Raw genomic sequence first — 19,927 nt, 5'->3', positions numbered from 1 at the left:
TGGTCACTACCCCATTTTGGTATATATACTCAAAATATTTGATCTATCAGAAAAAGATTCTCCCCAAATCAACAACAGGAGCAAAAAAGCTATAACCAGTGTTACAAAATCACTTACACACAGACAAATATTACAACAACAACAACAACAACAACAACAAACAAGGAGACATGAGACCTAACCAGCAGCCACATCATCCTCTACCTACTACAAACCATCAGTCTTTTTGTTTAAACCGTTTTTCTGGTACTTGTCTTCAATTTTCAATCCCACAACTTTCTTTGTATCCTTAACCGGGTCAACGTTTGCCGGTTTAACCACGCTGTCTTGCAGCTGTATCAAGGCTCGGACAACTTGGTCCATGGTCGGACGCGATTTGGGTTCGAATGAGAGGCACTGCACAGCAATGCTTGCCAATCTCACGGCTCCTTCGGGTTTGTACTGTGAGTTAAGCCGAGTGTCCACAATTAGTAGAACCTTTCGCCTACTTGTGAGGTACGGTCTAGCCCAATCCACAAGGTTTTGCTCCTTGGCTGGGCGGTTATGGTCCAGTGCTTGCCTTCCACATAGTAGTTCCAGAAGAACAACCCCGAAACTGTATACGTCGCTTCTAGCATTCAAGTGACCTGAAAAAAGATAAGAGATATGAGAGAACAAAACAAGAATGCAACTCTTACCGCCAAAATGTTATAGTTATTACTATTCAAACTCGCATTTATTATACTCATGCTATAGTTAGGCAATTGATTGTATCATATCTTAGCAACAGTTTATATCTTAGAACTTTACCTGTTGAGACATACTCTGGCGCGGCGTAGCCAAATGTGCCCATGACCCTGGTACTAACATAGCTAGTTTCTCCCATAGGACCGTCCCTCGCTAAACCAAAGTCTGAAAGCTTTGCATTGAAGTCCTGTTGTTTGTAAAACAAAGTCAGTATCATTAAGTCGTTGATAAAATAAAAAATAAAAAAAAAGCATGTAGACTTAAAGGGTTTTTTTTCAGAGAGAAGAGCATAATACCGAGTCGAGCAAGATGTTAGACGCCTTGATGTCTCGGTATATGACTTTGACAGGGTCGCTATGAAGAAATGCGAGTCCTTTAGCTGCATCAAGTGCAACCTTTATCCGTAGAATCCAAGAGAGCGGCTTAAAGTCCCGGCTTCCTGCTTCAAAAACATTCAAACATAAGAACAAAAACTCTCAAGTTACACAAAATATGGATTTTGATTAATAAAGCGATTAAAGACTCACTTGAGAAGAGATGATTCTCAAGACTACCCTTGTGCATAAACTCGTACACAAGAAGCCGTTGTTCATCTTCCACGCAATAACCAATCAATTTAACTAAATTGGGATGACTTAACTGCCCCAAGTAGTTGATCTCTGTCTGAGTCACAACAAAACATAACACAAGAGATCAGAGTCAGAGTCAGAGCCACCAAATCAAAAACATAAGAAGAAAGAAGTTGGTTTTGTACCAGCCATTCTCGGTGACCTTGAAAACCATCAGGGTTAAGCCGCTTAACAGCAATTACAAGACCGGAGCTAGATTTGGTCGGGGTAAGAGTAGTCTCATCAAGCCAGCCTCTAAAGACACAACCAAAACCACCTTCTCCAACAACAGAGTCAGCTCTGAAGTTTCTGGTTGCGAGTTTAAGTTCATTAAAGGTGAAGCTTTTAACACTCGTTGAGCTAAGTATCTCTCCTTCTGTCTTATGAGCTCCCGCATATGATGACGATGATGATTTATAGCTCGAGAGACGAAGATCATCGAGACCACTACTACTCTTATCTGCACAACAACCAAAAAAGCGTTGACCAAAGTCAAAATCGAGAGTACCAAAAAGGGGAAAACTTTTTTTAGAGAGTCAGATCACGATAAGATTCTTTGCAAAGTTCATTCCTTTTCTATAAACCCATTACCAATTAACCAAAAAGATCACGAATTTGAAGAGATACAGATGGAAGGAGAAATGAAAAATAAAAAAGTTTTGAAGTTATGGAGAACGCACTAAGGACACGAGAACTGAGGCAAGAGCCCATCGAAGTAGAGAGAGAGAGATGGATCAAAACGAATAAAGTAGATCGTTTTTGCCCTTTGTCTGACAAAATGAGTTGGCTTCTTCAGCTGTTTTATTGTGTAGGAACAGATTCTCTCAGACGAAACCCATTAAAGCTGAGCAATTAAGAAAGAGACAGATTTGAAAAGCATACACTGAAGAAGAAAGGAGAGAGAAAGAGAGATAATGAGAAGAGAAGATGGATGTTGATGATGAGATTAGGGAGTAGAGGCAAGTAAAGGAAGAAGAAGAAGAAGAAGAAGAAGAAGAAGAAGAAAGGTCTCTTTTTATTTCTTGTCCAAAAAAACGAATTCAGACAAAAAGTGAGTTTTGAGTTTTGACCAAAAGAAGGGGTTCTCGTTTAATGGAAACGAGTTTAATTAGTAGTAATAGTTTAATAATAAAATCAGTGGGACTTTTTGGTTCTTTTATGCCTAAGTTTGTACTTTCTTCTATAGGTTTGATTTGATCCATCTGATTAGAGTGCTTAACGTACATAAAAAGATACCTAATGAATGGTAAGTTCAAGATTCAAAATTAACGATGTACGTAAAAAGATCACTAATGAATGATAAGTTAAAGATTCAAAATTAAACGTCTTACCTCTTAATAGATATTGAGTCAGATAATGGTCTTTTAGATTTTGGAATATTTGCTTTGGCCTTATGAATTCGTCGTGGACCTCGTGGAGGATGGGACTTGGGTGGGGTTGGATGCTAAAAAGAAGACAAAAGTTTTGTCCAAAATGATGGATACTATTTTGTGGAATGATGAGACAGGTTCGGGTTTAACCTGTGGAGTTTCAATAAACTTTTTTTACACAGTTAGGTAAGAAAATTTGACCTAGGAAAATATCTACTTATGTACTGTATAATATAGTGAACCAGAAAATAAGTTTTATACAAAGTAGGTAAGAAAAAATATGATTTGTAAAGAAGAAAATATACTTGACCAAATTGTGTGTAATGTAATTTTAACTAGTGCTAAGGATCATGAGAGTTTTGTACGTATAAAAGTTTTATTCTATAAATAACACTTAAAACTGGGCAGAAGATTGAAGTATATGTTGTCGCTGTATACCAAACCTCCATTTTTTCTTCTTCTCCAATTTTGATTCAATAACGTGTTAAGTATTTTGTTTTCTAATACATGAATAAATAATGTGTTTCAGTCATACGACCCAAAATTACTCCACTGCCGGAAAGAATCGATGACTTGGTCAAACCTCCTCTTCCTAAGGTCACAATTGTTTGCTCGTTAAGCAAAATAAGTCTAACGTCAACTAAATAATATAATACTGAAAACATATATTTAAAATCCCTATAATTCCTAAAGTGAAGCACTCCCTGAACATGAATAGAAATGTGGGTTGACTTGGGAGATAATACGTTATCACATTTGTAGCTGAGTCACGGTATTGTGTCTGTTTATTGGCATTATTTGTCACATCTAGCCGGGTCAAAACCAATATACATTTTTATTACACTTGAGTCCAATTTTTTAATAACTGTTTTGAACAATTTTGACGTACGGAGCTCTTCGTTTGGACTTTCAATCCATCTTTCTTAACACATGATGATGATCACTTAAGTTCCACTGAGCCGTTTTACTGATTACCTATATAAAACTAGTTATTTAAATCAGCATAACTAGTTTCGTGTCGGCATACGCATCCTTTTTTTCTTCTACAAATCGAAAAATTGACATTCCTAATATTGAGTTTCTTCTCCACAATTTTTTTTTCTTCTTTTTTTACTCTCTTACAATCAACATGATGTTAAACATAATTCATGATGAAGACAATAAAGTTGAAAAAAATAGTATTTTAAAACTAAAAATGTCAAAATTGACAAGTCAATAGGGAAAAGCGAAAGAAAAAAAAAATAAAGCAATTTTTTCCCACTCCTATTGTATAATCTTTTGATAAGTTTGCAAGCTTCTTCATTTAGTGGTTGACAGCATTATACAGAGATTAAAAAATAAAAGAGGGGGTCCAAAATGGAATAATGACATTTTAATGTTAATTAAACAGGTAATTAAGAAACAAATAATTTAGAAACGAAACGCCGAGGGAATTAATTATATGAACAACGAACACAGGCTTCACTTATAAAAAAGGAAGAGAATTGCAAGTTGACGGCTAAATAAATGGAGAAGAAATATGATTGTTGCGTTCTCAAAACAATATAGTAAAGAGAGAAACTTTTGCCAAATACAACTGGAACCAAAATGTATCATCGTACCAACTTATTCATATATTTTTTTCAGAGTTGAGACTGGAAAAGTAAAGGATTTTCAAACTGCTTAATGAACTCATTAGGCGCTTTTCTTCACCTCTGCAGCCTTAATGATGTCGATAAACTCAGGCTGCAAACGCAAAGAACGAACAAAAATAAACATTAGACGTGGTTTTGATTGAAACAAAAACGAAGATGTTATTATAACAAGGCAGCAAAATATATAGTATATGTGTACCTTTAGAGAAGCACCACCGACCAAGAAACCATCAACATCAGCCTGACCACCTAGCTCCTTGCAGTTACCACCATTGACGGATCCTGATAAAAATTTGCATAGTCAAGCCAAGTAACATAAAACTCGAGGGGGAAATGAATCGAAAAGGTGTTACTGTCACATTCAAATATGCTAATCATAGTCTTACCTCCATAGATGATGCGGGTTGTAGCAGCGACATCAGCACTCACGTTCTTGGCAAGCCATTTCCTGAGTTCATCGTGTACCTGTTCATAAATGTAATAAGTTTTCGCAAGAGAAAGATAATTTGGATATCCCAACAAATCATGACCATATGCAACAATGTTTAAGTACTCAAACGCATCAACAACAACTAACTTCTTGAGCTTGGGCTGGGCTAGCGACCTTTCCGGTTCCAATGGCCCACACTGGTTCATAGGCTATGACAACATTTGACCAGTTTGACACTCGTTCTGCCATTACAAACAAAAAATGAGTTCTTAAGCCAACAAAACATTTCTGTGTGGTTTAAAGATAATACACTAAGGGAGTATAGTGAGTAGAAACAGGAATTACTATCATCATAACAGGTCACAGTGTCAAAGCGAATGAACTCAGGTAGCAAAAAGAGATACAAATGTTTGACAATTTACATACCAGCGATAGCCTTGGTCTGGGCAGCGACCACATCCATGGTTGACCCAGCCTCCCGCTCCTCAAGAGTCTCACCAACGCAAGCAATCACTTTCAAACCTTGAGCAAGTGCATAGGCAACCTTGTCTCCAACGAACTACAAATGTAGGATAGAGGTCAAAAACCAATATCATGGATCTAAGAGCTGATTTGATTAGTACACCATAATTTGTATTATCATGAAAGGTCACTAACCTCGTTTGATTCATTAAGGATTGCCCTCCTTTCAGAGTGACCAAGGATAACCCATGGGATATCCAAGTTCACAAGCATCTCAGCACTGCACACACAAAATACATAATGCGTAAGTACAGACATCACATATATATATATATATATACTCTTCCTACGAAAGCATCCAATGGACAGGTGAATCGTTTTACAGCTGCTTTTTTAACCAGGCAGGTATCAAATCATGTTATGACTCTCAACTGTTAAATTGTTTCCTTTATCACTTGGGTGAGATAGTAAACAAAATAAAGAAGAGCAACACATGGGGAAGTTGATTTGTTTCTAACAAACTCAAATTCATCTACAAAACCATAGATCTTTACTGAATGAAGCAATAACGGTAAAACAGCTTAAAGTATACACCGGTGGCGAGAATCTCACCTCACTTCACCAGTGTAAGCACCTCCTTTCTTAACCCAACAGTTTTGTGCAGCAACGAAAAAGTCAGACCTCAATGTGCTCTTAACCAGGGGAAGAAAAACATATGGAGGGCTAACCACAACCTCTGCAATGGTAAAAAAATCCCGTCATACTATTAATCCAATCATAGTAACGAACATAGATAGAACCATAACAAATATGATGGAACACATGTAGATGATAGTAGATCTATCTAATCATGCTTAGAGAGGTAACAAATATTTAACCTATCCACAGCTTACTGTATATAACAGTGAAACAGGTTTGTTCGTATGCCCAAACCCATGCGATACATTTTATTCCACTATCAGGTAACTCAGATTTCAAAGATATGCAAAAACAGAATTATAGAATCGCCAAAGCAATGGAGATGGTACACTTACCTACAACATCTTGTGAAGGTACTTGAGCTTCATTAAGAGTGTTCACAATCTTCTTCACCTCCTCAGCAGTTCCGTTCTACATTAGATTAAAATATCCAAAACAAACCATAAGCATCATGTACCTCGCTAACAAAATTAACACACAGATCCATCAAAACTAGAACACGAAACCAATCGATGAAGAATTCGTAATCAAAACTGACAAAAAACATGAGATCCGGCACCGAATCGTCAAATCTCAACCATCAGTACTAAATCAAAAACATATAATGAAATCAGGGATCTGAACTCGACGTCAATCGAAGCAAACAACGAACAAAACCTTAAATCTCAGATCACGATCGAGATTTTTCCGATCTCGTTCACTTGATCGGGGAAGAACTAAATAAGTAAACAAAGATCCAGAAGAGAAGATCACTTACGCATTTCCAGTTTCCTCCGACGAAGAACTTTCTGGCCATTTTTGCTCAAGATTTTTTTGGTTCAGACGACGATCACGAGAGTCACAGATGGGAGAGGAGAGCTAAAAAGATTAGATCGAAGAGTGTTCAGTGGCCGTTGTCTCTCGCAGGAGGTCACTGATATATAAATAAAATAAAAATATATACTCTAAATATTTTATATAGGAAAAGACGCATATGTCTAGGGTATAGAAGAATATTCCTTTAAAAATTAGGAAAGCTGAGGGTAATAATGTGAATTCATCAGGGATGGGGAAAATATTGTGGACGTGTTGGGCAAGGTTTGGTTGGTGGAACCGGGTGGGGTTAATAAAATAGACAACGGCGTGGATCGTGATGCTCTATTATAAAGGCTTAGGCTCACTAAAGCACATAAACATAGATGGTGAAAGCCCATTAACTTGTTCAGTTAAAGTAACTTTTGTTTTCTCCAAATTACTTACATATAATTTGTGATTATGAGATCTTAATTATTAAAAATGCAATTGAGACCCCATATTACACACCTAAAGATGGATATTTTCTTTGTTGAGTTAGATTAATTTTGGTCTACTTAATTTCGTTTGATCTTTGTTGTTTTGTATAATAACTTGAGAAATCGTTACCTTGTTGGATATGTAAAAGGACTATTTATAGTGGCATCATTATGAAAACGTTACGTGGTGATTTGTTTATTGAAAAAAAAATGAAAGAAGTTACGTGGTTTGTGCAATCAGTGTAACTATATGTGTCATTGGATAATGACTATAAATTGTTAACTAACTAATCAATAGAAAAAAGAGAGACATGAATGGGAAATTCGTTTCTAAAGAAATCACAACTCGCATTGTGTTACTGAAATCAACTTTCATAACGAAATTTTTAAATGAACACTATGAATTTAGTACTTTCATAACCTCCATCTTTTTCTTTGACATTGTTCAAACCTTTTGGTATCTTCTTGTATTTTCAATCAAACATATCTTGTTTAGTCTCTATAGAGCTAATATAGTGGCATCAATAATCAATTATATATTGTGTAACATTATACTATAGAACATAAACAATATTAATAAAAGAAGTTACGTGGTTTCTGCAATCAGTTTAAGTATGTCACTGATAATGACAATAAACTGTTAACTAAATAATGGATGTGGAGAGACATGGACGCGGATCTTCTTCTTTTCTTTCCGAAAGAAAGCACAACAAATGGCTAAAGAGAAGAAGAGGTGTCGGTAAAAGTTAAAAGAATCAGCTTCCTCAACATCTCTTCATCATACTTCGAATCTATTTGACTTTGGTCCGTAGTGTTCAAACTCCAAACCATTCCCTCCTACAAACACGTGTCTTATGGCACTATCCAAAACCGCGTTGTTCTATCTCCTCTCTTTTTTTTTTTATATATAATATTTTAATTATATACTGTATTTGGTAAGTACTTTAATATTACTGATTTTTTAACCACACTTTTAATCTGTTTTAGTAGTAAAATGAAAACACTCAGATCTCTCTTGACCTCATTGTTAATAATAATATATTTAAATAAAGAGCTTATTCAAAGAAAAGCAACACTATCTATCTACCAACTTTTTTTTTAATTGAGTAAAAATCAGTTTATAGATAAATTTAGGATAGTAATATTAAAACTAATTTTGAGATTAGCAAATACAGATAATATGAGTATTAAAACAGTGAGATAATTTACAAAAACAATTATCCAAAATAAAGATAGACACTATAATTAGCCAAAATCAACTAAAACTTTCACGGTCACAACAAATTCCACTTTTTTTTTCAATAATTTACAACTGCCTAAATTTAAGCCCACGCACATGAAAAAAAAAGACAACACAGATTATTCTTCTTTATTTAAAAATCCAGCTGTCCCTCACTAAAAATACACATAAACAAATTATACACACGTTTACGCCTATACAAAAACGGTCATATCTATGAGTACATTTTAATAATTTCTCTATTATAAATAGTTTTTATCAATAACAATTATTAAAAAAATATCTCTCCTCCTCATAATAAAGACACAACTCAAACGATTCAACGATTCACGGGTTTCACTTTGAATCGTTTGATATTTCCCAATCTCCCAAAAACAAAAAACAATGGCCAAAGAGCCACCGTCAATATCTCTCACTCTCCTCCTCCTCCTCCTCTCCGCCACCGTGTTCCTATCTCTCCCCGCGGTAATCTCCGCCATAGGTGTCAACTACGGAACTCTCGGGAACCTCCCACCACCGACTCAGGTGGCAAATTTCATCAAAACGCAAACCTCGATCGATAGCGTCAAGATCTTCGATGTGAACCCTGACATCCTCCGTGCCTTCGCCGGGACAGGTATCTCCGTCGTCGTTACCGTTCCTAACGGAGATATCCCGGCGTTGGCTAACGGGTTACAAGCTCGTCGGTGGGTTTCGGCTAACATTTTGCCGTTTCATCCTCAGACGATGATCAAGTATATCTCCGTCGGGAATGAGATTTTGCTCTCCGGAGATAATAACATGATTAACAATCTTTTGCCGGCGATGAGGAATCTTAACAATGCTTTGGTTCGTGCTGGTGTCAGAGATGTTAAGGTCAGCTTTCTCATTATCATTTTTTTTTTCCTATTTTCAGATTTTTATGAATTATATTCGTTTATTTTTGGTAAATAAATAAATTATATTATGGTTTGATGCCATTATTTTTACAATTTCTAGATAAAAACTTTGGAAATCGCTACTTTGAATTTTCGATATTGCTGTTTAGTGATGAAGTATTTTATTTTGTTTACGTAACTTTACCTATTTTTTAACTAGAAAATGTAAATTATTAATAGTGAATTAATTGATTACCGTGAAAATTGCACTGTTTTTTGTTTTCTTTTCTTTGTAACAGCGATAATGCATTGATTGCGCATTTAAAGTTGGAACAACAACGTTGAAAAAATATATGCAAAACAAAAGCTGATTATTTTGAAAATTTTAGATTAATATCTGTTTTTTCTTTCATGTTTTAATTAAATCTAAAAATCCTTAAAAAGAATGGAAAGATTGGAAAGTGTTAGCGATGTATTAAGATCTGACGATTTAGACTACCCCACGTGCTTATCTCACCGTCCACGTTTGTCCTTAGATTCTTGATGTGTCTGCCATGCCTTATGTTTCCTTTATTACATCATTGTACTTGTACATGTGATTTTAGGAATTGTTAGAAACTGATAAAGCAACGATTGATTCTAAAAATTACTATTTGTTGCAATTTGTCTCAGGTCACAACCGCACACTCACTTAACATCATAGCCTATGACCTGACCGGTGCACCAAGCACTGGTAGATTCAGGCCTGGTTGGGACAAAGGTATATTGGCTCCAATCCTAGCTTACCATCGCCGCACCAAGTCTCCTTTCATGGTCAACCCTTACCCTTTCTTTGGCTTTGACCCCAAGAACGTCAACTTCGCTATTTTCCGTACACCGTACAAGGCTGTCCGTGACCCGTTCACCCGCAAAGTCTACACCAACATGTTCGATGCCCTCATGGACTCGACTTATTCCGCCATGAAAGCTCTAGGATACGGCGATGTTAACATCGTTGTTGGCGAGACTGGCTGGCCGTCTGCTTGTGACGCACCTTGGTGCTCGCCCGCTAACGCAGCTTGGTTCAACCTCAACATTATTAAACGTGCACAAGGCCAAGGGACACCTCTCATGCCTAAGAGACGTTTCGAGACTTACATTTTCGGTCTCTTTAACGAAGAAGGCAAACCCGGTCCAACCGCAGAACGAAACTGGGGGCTTTTCCGAGCTGATTTCTCCCCGGTTTACGATGTTGGTCTTCTCCTAAAGAAACAAGGAGGTGGCGGCCGTCCAGCATTGCCTGCGCCTAGTACTGCCGGTGGTAAATGGTGTGTGGCGAGGTCGGGAGCTACGGATAAGCAGCTTCAAGACAACATTAATTGGGTGTGTGGTCAGGGAGGCGTTGATTGTAAACCAATCCAAGCTGGTGGTTCGTGCTTTAACCCGAGCAGTGTTAGGACGCACGCGTCATTTGTGATGAACGCTTACTTCCAGAGCCACGGTCGCACCGATGGTACTTGTAATTTCAGCGGAACTGGTATGGTAGTAGGGAACAACCCAAGCAATGGTGCGTGTAAGTTTTAAGAGATTGTCTTGTCTATGTTATGTAGTATATTTGTCTGGAACGTCCTAACATAATGGTTCTGAGGAACTTTTGGATTGGAGAGATCATCAGACTTTGTGTTTAATTTCGGATATTCTAATTTTTAAGGTTTTTTTTCCTTTGTTAATTCCTTTTATTTAAATAAATAAAGTGGAACTTCCCATAAGATCTGCTTCACAGTTACGCTTTAAAATAAAATGATTCCGTGACTTGTGATCTTTATGTTGGATTTAGATGGTCCATCAACGTAAGAAGCAATATAGACGTTAGAACATTATCTTATCTACCATATAATTATTATGTCTTCCATGCCATGGGATTTAGCATCAAATGAAAATTTCTAATTGCCAATCAAAATAATTTAGAATTATGTTCTCATAGTCTTTCAGTAAACACAAAAACACTCAACAAACGGTTAAAATGACCATTCACAAACAAGAATGAGTAAACGTATCATTGTACAAGCACAACTGTGACATTGACAATGTGAGCACAACACTGTTGACATTTTGTTAGTCAAATAGATATAATAAAATATTAAATGGTGTAGTAAAATTTTGATCTCCTTCAAATCCTATTTGAGTGACATATAAAAGTAGACAAGTAGAGAAACTTGCTATTGATAACAACTATACCACATTGTAACGTGTAGAGACATCAGAACTACGCTCAGGGCTGTGCCTATGGGTTAGGAAAAAGGCATTTACCTCAGGCCCCAAAGTATATAGTTTTTTTGTGTGTTTTTTTTACTCACAATTATGAAAAATATGGTGTATCATTATAGTTTTGGGAGTCTTTTTATTTCCTAAACAACTCATGTATGATTCCTTTGAATAAATTTATTTATAAAAATATACAAATGAAAACAAAACCTTAAATTGTGAAATACCAAGTAAGGTCGTAAAATAGAAGGAAGAAAAGATTAAGAGAAGTTGGTGAAATAGTTTATTGAAATAGAAAGTAAGGCTTTTTAGATTTTTTATTTTGTTTCTGAAAAATTTCTATAGCTTTGAATTTTTGATATTTATTTTATTATAATTTTGAATTTTAATATTTATTTATTTTCATAAAATATATTAAAATAGCTTCTAATGTTAAACTCGTCTTAAGCCCCGACAAACCTGGGCACGGCACTGACTACACTACATAGACCCCAAATATAGTAGTATAACACAGTGTAACCCCTCACTTCTAGTTTTATTCGGTTGATGCGTCATGTATGTGCAATGACGCTGAAACTAATAAACCTCTGAAATCATAGCAAAACTAGATGACTAGGTCAACAAATCATAAACAACTTGTTTTGATAAAGTGCACAAACAAAAAAAAACTAACCCAACTTAACAGTTTAATCTTATTGATCATACCATAATAATCTTCCACCCAAAAAAAAAAGCAACAAAATTCATATAACAAATCACCAGGGAACCAAAAATAAATAAATAAACATAACTTTTCTTTTTATATATGTAAATAAATAAAAGTAGTAACAAAAAAGAAGAAGAAAAAAAAGAGAGGCACACTTGAATGTAATGTTCAAAGTTTCTAGTGAGCCATGGCAAAAGGAGGACAAGAGTTGTAATTAATACTTTTCTGGTGGGGCATTACAAGCATTGCGGTGTGATCCATGAAGTCTTTCAAAGCCACCACCGCTTGTAATATTACCTTTAAGTCCTCCGCTGCAGCAAACCCTTCATTCCCGGCGTTTCTCACGGCGTATACGTAAAACGTTATACAACCTTTCCTGAACTTAAACCTCGCCATCTCCCAATTCTTTAACTTCCTGATCATCTTCTTGTTCACATCTCCGAGTGGTATCTCCGTCGGCCAGATCCCTCCCTCCGCCGCAACGACCGATGCTTTCATCTCCTCTGTTTCAAAAACGAACACCACTACTTTTGATTTCTTTGTTCCGAGGCCGAGTGTTAGCGTGTGCCAAGCGTGGTGCGCAAGGATCGTGAAGTTCGTCGGAAGATACGCCGCGGTGGAAAGAAGCGGAGGGGATGATGAAGAAGGGAGGGAGAGGAGTTTGAGAAGCTCGAGTGTTCTTGCTCGTCGGATTGTGAATGATTTGACGATTATTTGGCCGCCGAACTTGAGACCTTTAACGTCGGAGGAAGGTTTGAAAGATATGTCTGAAGATTGGTGCTTCTCTTTCTTCTTCTTCTTTTTACTTTTCTTCTCTTTCTCTGCCATGGCTGTTTTGCTCTGTTTCTTCCTTCTTCTTTTTCTTCTCTCTTTGTGATGAGAAGTTTGGTAACTTTGGTTTGGTGCTTTTTGATTGAGTTGAGAGCTACTGTCTCTTTCTTTCTTTTTGATTTTTTTTTTTCTTACTTTTTTTTTGTAGTGAATTATGTTGTTTCTTGATTTTGTAATATTATTATTACAACGTCATTGAGAGACAGGTTTCTGAAGTCTGTTTAATTGGAAAGTTTGTTTATACATCAACTGCAATAAATGCGATTTTGTATAGATTTTTGTGAACTGCAAGAAATAACATAAAACCTATTTTATTACTTATACGGAAAAAAATCTAGTTTATATCAGTTTTACCAATTGTCAATGGTAACTATGATAATATATTGATGATATATTTTGGTCTGAGTTTTTTTAAAATTTAGAGGTATATATAGTGTCAAATGCTCTATAAAAATTACTATAAATTTATGAAATTGTTGGGGTGAGCTATAAATTCACCAAGAGGTAGTATAAAGAGAGTGTCGGCTTTAGTAGGGGAGAGGAAACTTCAATCTTATACTATCGATTATGTTATCAAACTGTTTGCTACTTTCTTGTACTGTTAATTCAGTTGGAAGGTTTGATCTTATTTCATAGTGTTTGGTAGAATTCTATTTTTTTATGTTTGTTAGGAATTTCGTTAGTTTTTAACCCTGTCATAATAAAAGTCTTGAATTCAAATCCCACAAGCAGCATAATGCTTGTTACCTAGTACAAAACAACAAAGTAGTTTTAGTGGTCTAAATGAAGTATATCAAAGAAGGTTTTGTTTGGTAGATTGCTTAAATAATTAAATGCGTTTAGGTGAAGTCTCGACCCATCCTTGTATTATGATGTCAATACACCATTAATTACATGCAAGACTAGTCAAGCCCCCCCCCCCCCCCCCCCCCCCCCCCCCCCCCCCCCTTTTTTAATGTTTTCATCAAATTGTTGTCTTGCACCGTCAAGGAAAAATTATCTTTTACGTTGCTTAAAACATGGTTTAATCGGTAATCAGTCGTCGTAGTAAATAATTTGGAACGACATAGCGACAAGCTTGCAACAACTTTTTGTATAATGATTTTGCAACAAAGTTTTAAATCTGTGATAATTCAGTCTTAAACTTGTAGCAATTTATGTTGTTAAAATTGATGTATGGAGAGAGAGATCTATAATTTGTTGGTGTAGCATGAATATATTTTGTAGTAAAAAAACTGATAATGAAAAAAAGAGGGATAAAGATTTGATGGTGAAGCTGGTAATGATGGTACCAAATGTCTTACACATGATAGGTATGAGTGCATCCATTAAAAGCATATTTTCGCAGCAGCAATTAGAGTGGCTCCACAATTTTGCTTTTTTTTCTAAAGTAATACATTATCAAAAGGTGTCCTCGATTTATTATTTTACATTTGCGATATGTTATTAGTATCAAGAAAGTATATGATATTGGTATAACATATCATCGTATAATATAGATCTAGATGTATGTCAAGTAAATGGCCACATTTACAAAAAGAATATTTGAGTTTAGTTGTTCTAACTTGGTTGTCTTTATTATAATAACAACTTCATTTTGCTAAGTGGGTGGATGAAGTTATGGTGGAGTGGAGGAGGTTGAAGATGTTATGAACAAATCTATCTTCGTCTAGGTGTTAGAAATCCTACTATGAAGTATGAACTGAGATTCGTACATAAACCAAAAACCGTTTGTATTTTCTAACATTCAAATCGTACCGCACAGACGTATACCAATTTCGGTTTCAAATTGGTTTGGCTAGTTGTTACAATACTCGAATCGACGAAACCAATAAGCTCACTTTTTAGTTTTTACTTTTTAGAGAACAAGACTAGGGAAAACGACAATGACAGCGCAAAAGATGCATCTCAGAAGAAAATAAGAAGAGCAAAAACAAAACTGTATATCAAAATAAGATTTTTATGTTTTGACCTGCAACACAAGACAGGCTCAAAATCAATGGGACCAAGAAAAAATAACAAAGAAATAGAGGATTTTCTCAATGTTTTTTAGCACTTTTGCATCACCCAAAGTTCTTATTTTCAATGTTTTCTCCCTTTTTCTTTTCAGTCTAAGAATCCAATTAAAAAAGGACGAGTTCTTTAGTTGATGGGTTCCTTTCCGATGGCTTTCTGGACGAGTCCGGCTTGCTCTTTGACATGGAAAGTGTAGAAACCAGTGGCAGTAGCAGCAGAAGGACCACGACCAACATACTTAATGTCTTCCATATTTCCTCTGTTTAAGCTTCTCATTGCTGTCCATAGCCGTGGAGATATGTAGCTGAATGCTCCCATGTTCATCGCCTCTTCTTGGCACCAAACGATCTCCGCGTCTGTTTCAGACCAATACAAAAACAACAAGTTTTAGGGGTAGACATAAAAGCCAAACCGAACCAATCCAAAGATCGTTTAGGTACGTACTTGGATATCTCTTGAGCTCACGCTGAATGAGATCATATGGGAAAGGACAAAGCTGTTCCACTCTACAAATAGCAACATCGGTTGCGCCAACCTTCTTCCGTTCATCATCAAGCTCATAATAGACCTACAAAGAAGCAAAAGTAAGAATTTCTCCTTACACAAATCTGGGACTGGCAAGATTCCTATTATAAAATGAACGGAGCTTATACCTTTCCGGAGCAAAGTACCAATCTTCTGATGCCTTCTTCAAGATCAGAGTGATCATTCTGATCCTTGATTAATCGCTTAAATCTAGTTCCTTGCTTGTCAAAACCTGGGTGGCCTTGGACATCATCAAACTCTGAGAGATTTGATTTACAGTCCTTGTGACGGAGCAAGTTCTTTGGTGCCATTACAATCAGAGGCTTACGGAAGTCTCTGTGTATCTGCAACATGAGTGACATTGAGAAATTGTAACCTGGAAATAACACTTGGTGACAAGTAAAAAAGATAAACCAGAAATAGGTCTTACCTGTCGCCGCAGAACATGGAAATAGTTGGCTGGAGTTGTGGCATTGACAATCTGCCAATTACATTCTTGAATTTGTTTTCGCATTGTTGGTTCCATGTCTGGTATGACGTAGGGGTTATCATCACTCATCTGTCACATAAGATAATTAGAGTCAGGAAGAGAATCAAACGAGATTATATATTTTCACTAATTCAACACCTTAAGCCATATGCAATAAAATCTAGGCCAGATTTTACCTGAAGGTAACGTTCCAACCTCGCACTTGAATGTTCAGGGCCCTGACCATCGTAACCATGGGGAAGTAGCACAACAAGCCCGGTTTGACGCAGCCATTTGGCCTCTCCACTGCTGATGAACTGATCGAATATCACCTGAGCTCCATTGGCAAAGTCTCCAAACTGAGCTTCCCATAGTACCAACGAGTTTGGGCTTTCCATGGAGTAACCCAATTCGAACCCAAGGACACCAAATTCTGAAAGAGAACTGTACACAACAAGCAAAACTTCTTGGTGAATCTTTACAATAAAAATTCTGGTATGGTAGGAATAAACACAAGGGATTTCTCTCAATACCCATTACACACAGAAAGAACTGAATAAATTATGTCAGTTAACTCTGAGCTGTCAAAACAAGCTAGGAGCACAATAATTCCTAGAGGGGAAGTATGGAGGTAAAGGTACCTGTTACTGACAGTAAACATCTCAGGGTCCTGATTCATGATGAGATGATCTAGAGGACAATACTCTTCTCCAGTTTCCTGGTCATGAAGGACTGAATGACGATGACTAAATGTTCCTCGTTCAACATCCTGACCGCTCAACCGAACATGATTGCCTTCCACAACTAAGGTAGCAAAAGCAAGAGCTTCTGCAAGAGCCCAGTCAACTCCTTCTCCCGTTTCAATCATTTGGGCACGCTGTTCGTAAACTTTCTTCACTGCCCTGTGTGGTTTGAAGTTTTCTGGAAGCGATGAAATTGCCTTGCCAACAGTCTTAAGTATCTCTGGTTTGACGCTGCATAAAAGTGTAAAAAGTTTAACGGACAATAGGACACACACACACCAAAAAAAAGAAAGACAAACCCAACTCACCCAGTGTTTCTAACACGTGAGATCTGCTCCGGAGACTTAAATCCAGCCCAATTGGTTGAAAGCCAATCTCGTTTCTTAGGGAGATAGTCTTTACTAGCGACAAATTCTTCATTTAGGATGGTGTTAACCTTTTCCTGTATCCGGTCAATATCCTGTTGTGATACTTCACCGCATTCCAAGAGCTTTTTGTGGTAGATCTGAAGGGTTGAAGGATGATTTTTGATAACCTGTCAAATTGAAAAGCAATAGGGGAATACAAAGCATTAGAAAACTGCAATAATTCATAAATCCACAGCAGATTCTTTTTGGGTAACATATAACGAAAATAACGTCAACACACCTTGTACATTTTTGGCTGAGTGAAGGATGGTTCATCTATCTCATTATGCCCGAACCTACGGTAGCAAACCAAATCAACGACAACATCAGAATGAAAAGTCTGACGCCACTCAGCAGCAAGCTCGCAGGCATGTACAACAGCCTCAACATCATCCCCATTAACATGAAAGATGGGAGCACTCAAAGCCTTAGCAACATCAGTACAATACTGGGAAGACCTCCCTGCCCTTGGATCTGTCGTGAAAGCCACTTGGTTGTTCACCACAATATGAATGGTTCCTCCGGTGGTGTAGTTTGGAAGAGCACTAAGATGAAGAGTTTCGTAAACAACCCCTTGTCCAGCAAAACTACCATCTCCATGAATCAAAATACCTAAATTTTTGGTCCTGTCTAAATCATTGGAGTAGTACTGTTTTGCTCTGGTTTTGCCAACAACAACAGAATCTGCAGCTTCCAAGTGACTGGGATTAGCAACCAAAGAGAGATGGATCTTCTTCCCACCTCTTGTAGGTCGATCATAAGAGGTTCCCAAGTGATATTTGACATCACCAGTTCCGGTGTAGCCAACTTCATCTACAGGCCTAATACCACCACTGAACTCACTAAAAATCTGACGGAGTGGCTTCCGAACAACATTACCCAGAACATTCAATCTTCCTCTGTGAGACATTCCAATAACAATACTCTCTACTCCGAGGTCTGCTGCCCTGTCAAACATCTCCTTCATGCCAGGAATCAATGATTCTCCACCCTCAAGTCCAAACCTTTTAGCTGTTGTCCACTTGGTAGCTAAGAAATTCTCAAACTGAGTACTCCATGCAAGGCGATCTAGAATCACCTCACGTCGCTCCCTGTTGTACCGCCAAGGAGTTGGTGTCTCAATCTTTTCCCTCAACCAGTTACATTTATCACGATCAGCAATGTGCATATACTCGAACCCAATGTTCCCACAGTACGCCTGTTCGAGCCTTGTCAATATGGAACGAAGGGTCTGCACTGGGCGGTTCTCAGACATGAATCCGGACATCTGCCACACTCCCAAGAAGAACTCTCTGTCAAGATCAGCCTCAGTGAATCCATAGAGAGCCAAGTCAAGATCCTCAGGGATCTCTCGCTGTTCCAAACCTAATGGATCCAACTTAGCTTTCATGTGACCATTCACCTGGTAAGCCCTGACAAGTAACAAAAGCCTCATACTCTCCTGAATAGTCTGCCCAGAGATACCAGGAGAAGTAGCAGCCTGACCGACAAAGTTCCTAAAGAAATTATCCCAAGACTCATCTACACTGTTGGGATCAGCTTCCCAAGCCCTTTGTAACTCCTCAAGGTAGACACTGCTCGTCCCATCTAAAAAACTATCAGTTAGCTTAGAAAGAGGTACAGCTCTAGGAACAGGAGCACTCTGAGCCTTTGGTCTGTAAATAGTCGAGTGGAAAGAACGCGTTTGAGAAGGAAGAGAACGTGTCCTCGTCGCATACGAACCACCCTGATTCAGAATCCTCCTCACAGCTAACTTCGTAACACTCGAACCAGCTCGAAACCACACCATTTTCACCAGATTCAAAAAACAATCACTTGAACTTCAATACTTTTAACAATTACAATAACAACGCATTCAACAAATCTTCGTTCTCCACTGAAAAAAAAAAAAACAAAAACACAAAGACGTTAATGGCCGCCTAGTGAAATGAAGAATCAGAGAGATCTTTTTAATCCAATAATATCTAGAATCATATACTCCATAGAAGAATAAAACTACAGATCAAATACGACCTAAGATTCAACTCCATAACCTAAATAAAAAACACAATCTGGATCAAAAGAAACAGTACGAAAGTTACGAATCTGATGAGGAGAATCGGATTCGAGAAGGGAAAAAGATAGATCTGTTCTTGGAAAAAAGAGAAAATGTTGAACCAAGAAAGCCTTTGGTCTGTATCCGATTGAGAAGAAACTGAAATGGGAAAAGCTGAGATACATACCTACGTGGACCGGAGGAGGCGAAGAAGAGGACGAACGGAGGAAGAAGAAGGAGAAGAAGGAGAAAGGGTTACTTTTTAAAGTTTTTGCCCTTTTTTTTTTTTTTTTTGGATACAACAATGATAACGCCATTATTGTTCTATTTATGTAAATATGAAAATATGTTTAGGTCTATGTGTTAAGGAAATTAATATATATACTTAATGATAATATGAAGATTTTTCTTTGGAAGATTTTGTCAAACTTATACCATAGTTTGAAAAACTCTCTATCTACTCTCTAGAATGGAAAATAGAATGTTGTAATGATTTACTGAATTTTTATAATCCTTATATGGATTTAACAAGTCAACAATGTGAATCATCTTTTTACTCTTTCCTCTATATTTTTCTAAACAAATGTGAAAGTAACAAAATTATAATAAAACATATTTTTTTTTTGGCCCAACATGTGTAAAACGCCGTTCCAA

At 37.0% G+C, this 19,927-nt stretch overlaps 5 protein-coding genes across 6 annotated transcripts; 1 reads left to right on the top strand and 4 right to left on the bottom strand.

The window, feature by feature from the left end:
- Positions 1-37: 37 nt before the first annotated feature.
- On the bottom strand, positions 38-2,434 carry LOC104781427 (putative serine/threonine-protein kinase PBL1). 2 transcript variants are annotated; one of them, XM_010506098.3, is made up of 6 exons: positions 2,015-2,434; positions 1,481-1,794; positions 1,254-1,389; positions 1,023-1,165; positions 790-913; positions 38-626 (listed from the first exon to the last, which is right to left on the bottom strand). In XM_010506098.3, exons 1-6 carry the CDS (start codon positions 2,043-2,045, stop codon positions 208-210), a joined length of 1,167 nt encoding a protein of 388 aa, XP_010504400.1. In that variant the 5' UTR covers positions 2,046-2,434; the 3' UTR covers positions 38-207. The 2 variants fall into 2 exon arrangements, with proteins under 2 accessions (XP_010504400.1, XP_010504399.1); XM_010506097.3 differs by having other exon boundaries at positions 1,023-1,168; positions 2,015-2,425.
- A 1,790-nt stretch (positions 2,435-4,224) lies between these two features.
- LOC104781426 (triosephosphate isomerase, cytosolic) lies at positions 4,225-7,009 on the bottom strand. Its single transcript, XM_010506096.3, has 9 exons — positions 6,687-7,009; positions 6,265-6,340; positions 5,843-5,966; positions 5,426-5,510; positions 5,195-5,327; positions 4,916-5,010; positions 4,725-4,803; positions 4,538-4,620; positions 4,225-4,429 (listed from the first exon to the last, which is right to left on the bottom strand). The coding sequence occupies exons 1-9, from the start codon at positions 6,723-6,725 to the stop codon at positions 4,379-4,381; spliced, it is 765 nt and encodes a 254-aa protein (XP_010504398.1). The 5' UTR covers positions 6,726-7,009; the 3' UTR covers positions 4,225-4,378.
- A 1,542-nt stretch (positions 7,010-8,551) lies between these two features.
- On the top strand, positions 8,552-11,045 carry LOC104781425 (glucan endo-1,3-beta-glucosidase). Its single transcript, XM_010506095.3, has 2 exons — positions 8,552-9,295; positions 9,970-11,045. Exons 1-2 carry the CDS (start codon positions 8,825-8,827, stop codon positions 10,858-10,860), a joined length of 1,362 nt encoding a protein of 453 aa, XP_010504397.1. The 5' UTR covers positions 8,552-8,824; the 3' UTR covers positions 10,861-11,045.
- Positions 11,046-12,318: 1,273 nt separating this feature from the next.
- LOC104781424 (uncharacterized) lies at positions 12,319-13,345 on the bottom strand. Its single transcript, XM_010506094.3, has one exon. It carries the CDS (start codon positions 13,073-13,075, stop codon positions 12,425-12,427), a length of 651 nt encoding a protein of 216 aa, XP_010504396.1. The 5' UTR covers positions 13,076-13,345; the 3' UTR covers positions 12,319-12,424.
- A 1,656-nt stretch (positions 13,346-15,001) lies between these two features.
- Positions 15,002-19,885, bottom strand: LOC104781423 (uncharacterized). Its single transcript, XM_087511477.1, has 9 exons — positions 19,461-19,885; positions 17,480-19,114; positions 17,140-17,366; positions 16,730-17,062; positions 16,286-16,532; positions 16,050-16,178; positions 15,748-15,963; positions 15,539-15,662; positions 15,002-15,450 (listed from the first exon to the last, which is right to left on the bottom strand). Exons 2-9 carry the CDS (start codon positions 19,025-19,027, stop codon positions 15,221-15,223), a joined length of 3,054 nt encoding a protein of 1,017 aa, XP_087367603.1. The 5' UTR covers positions 19,028-19,114; positions 19,461-19,885; the 3' UTR covers positions 15,002-15,220.
- Positions 19,886-19,927: the final 42 nt, after the last annotated feature.

This window comes from Camelina sativa, chromosome 4, assembly GCF_030686135.1.
Source record: "Camelina sativa cultivar CO46 ecotype springtype chromosome 4, ASM3068613v1".
In the NCBI taxonomy this organism is placed as follows: Eukaryota; Viridiplantae; Streptophyta; class Magnoliopsida; order Brassicales; family Brassicaceae; genus Camelina; species Camelina sativa.
This window is presented reverse-complemented; position numbering and strand designations above follow the sequence as displayed.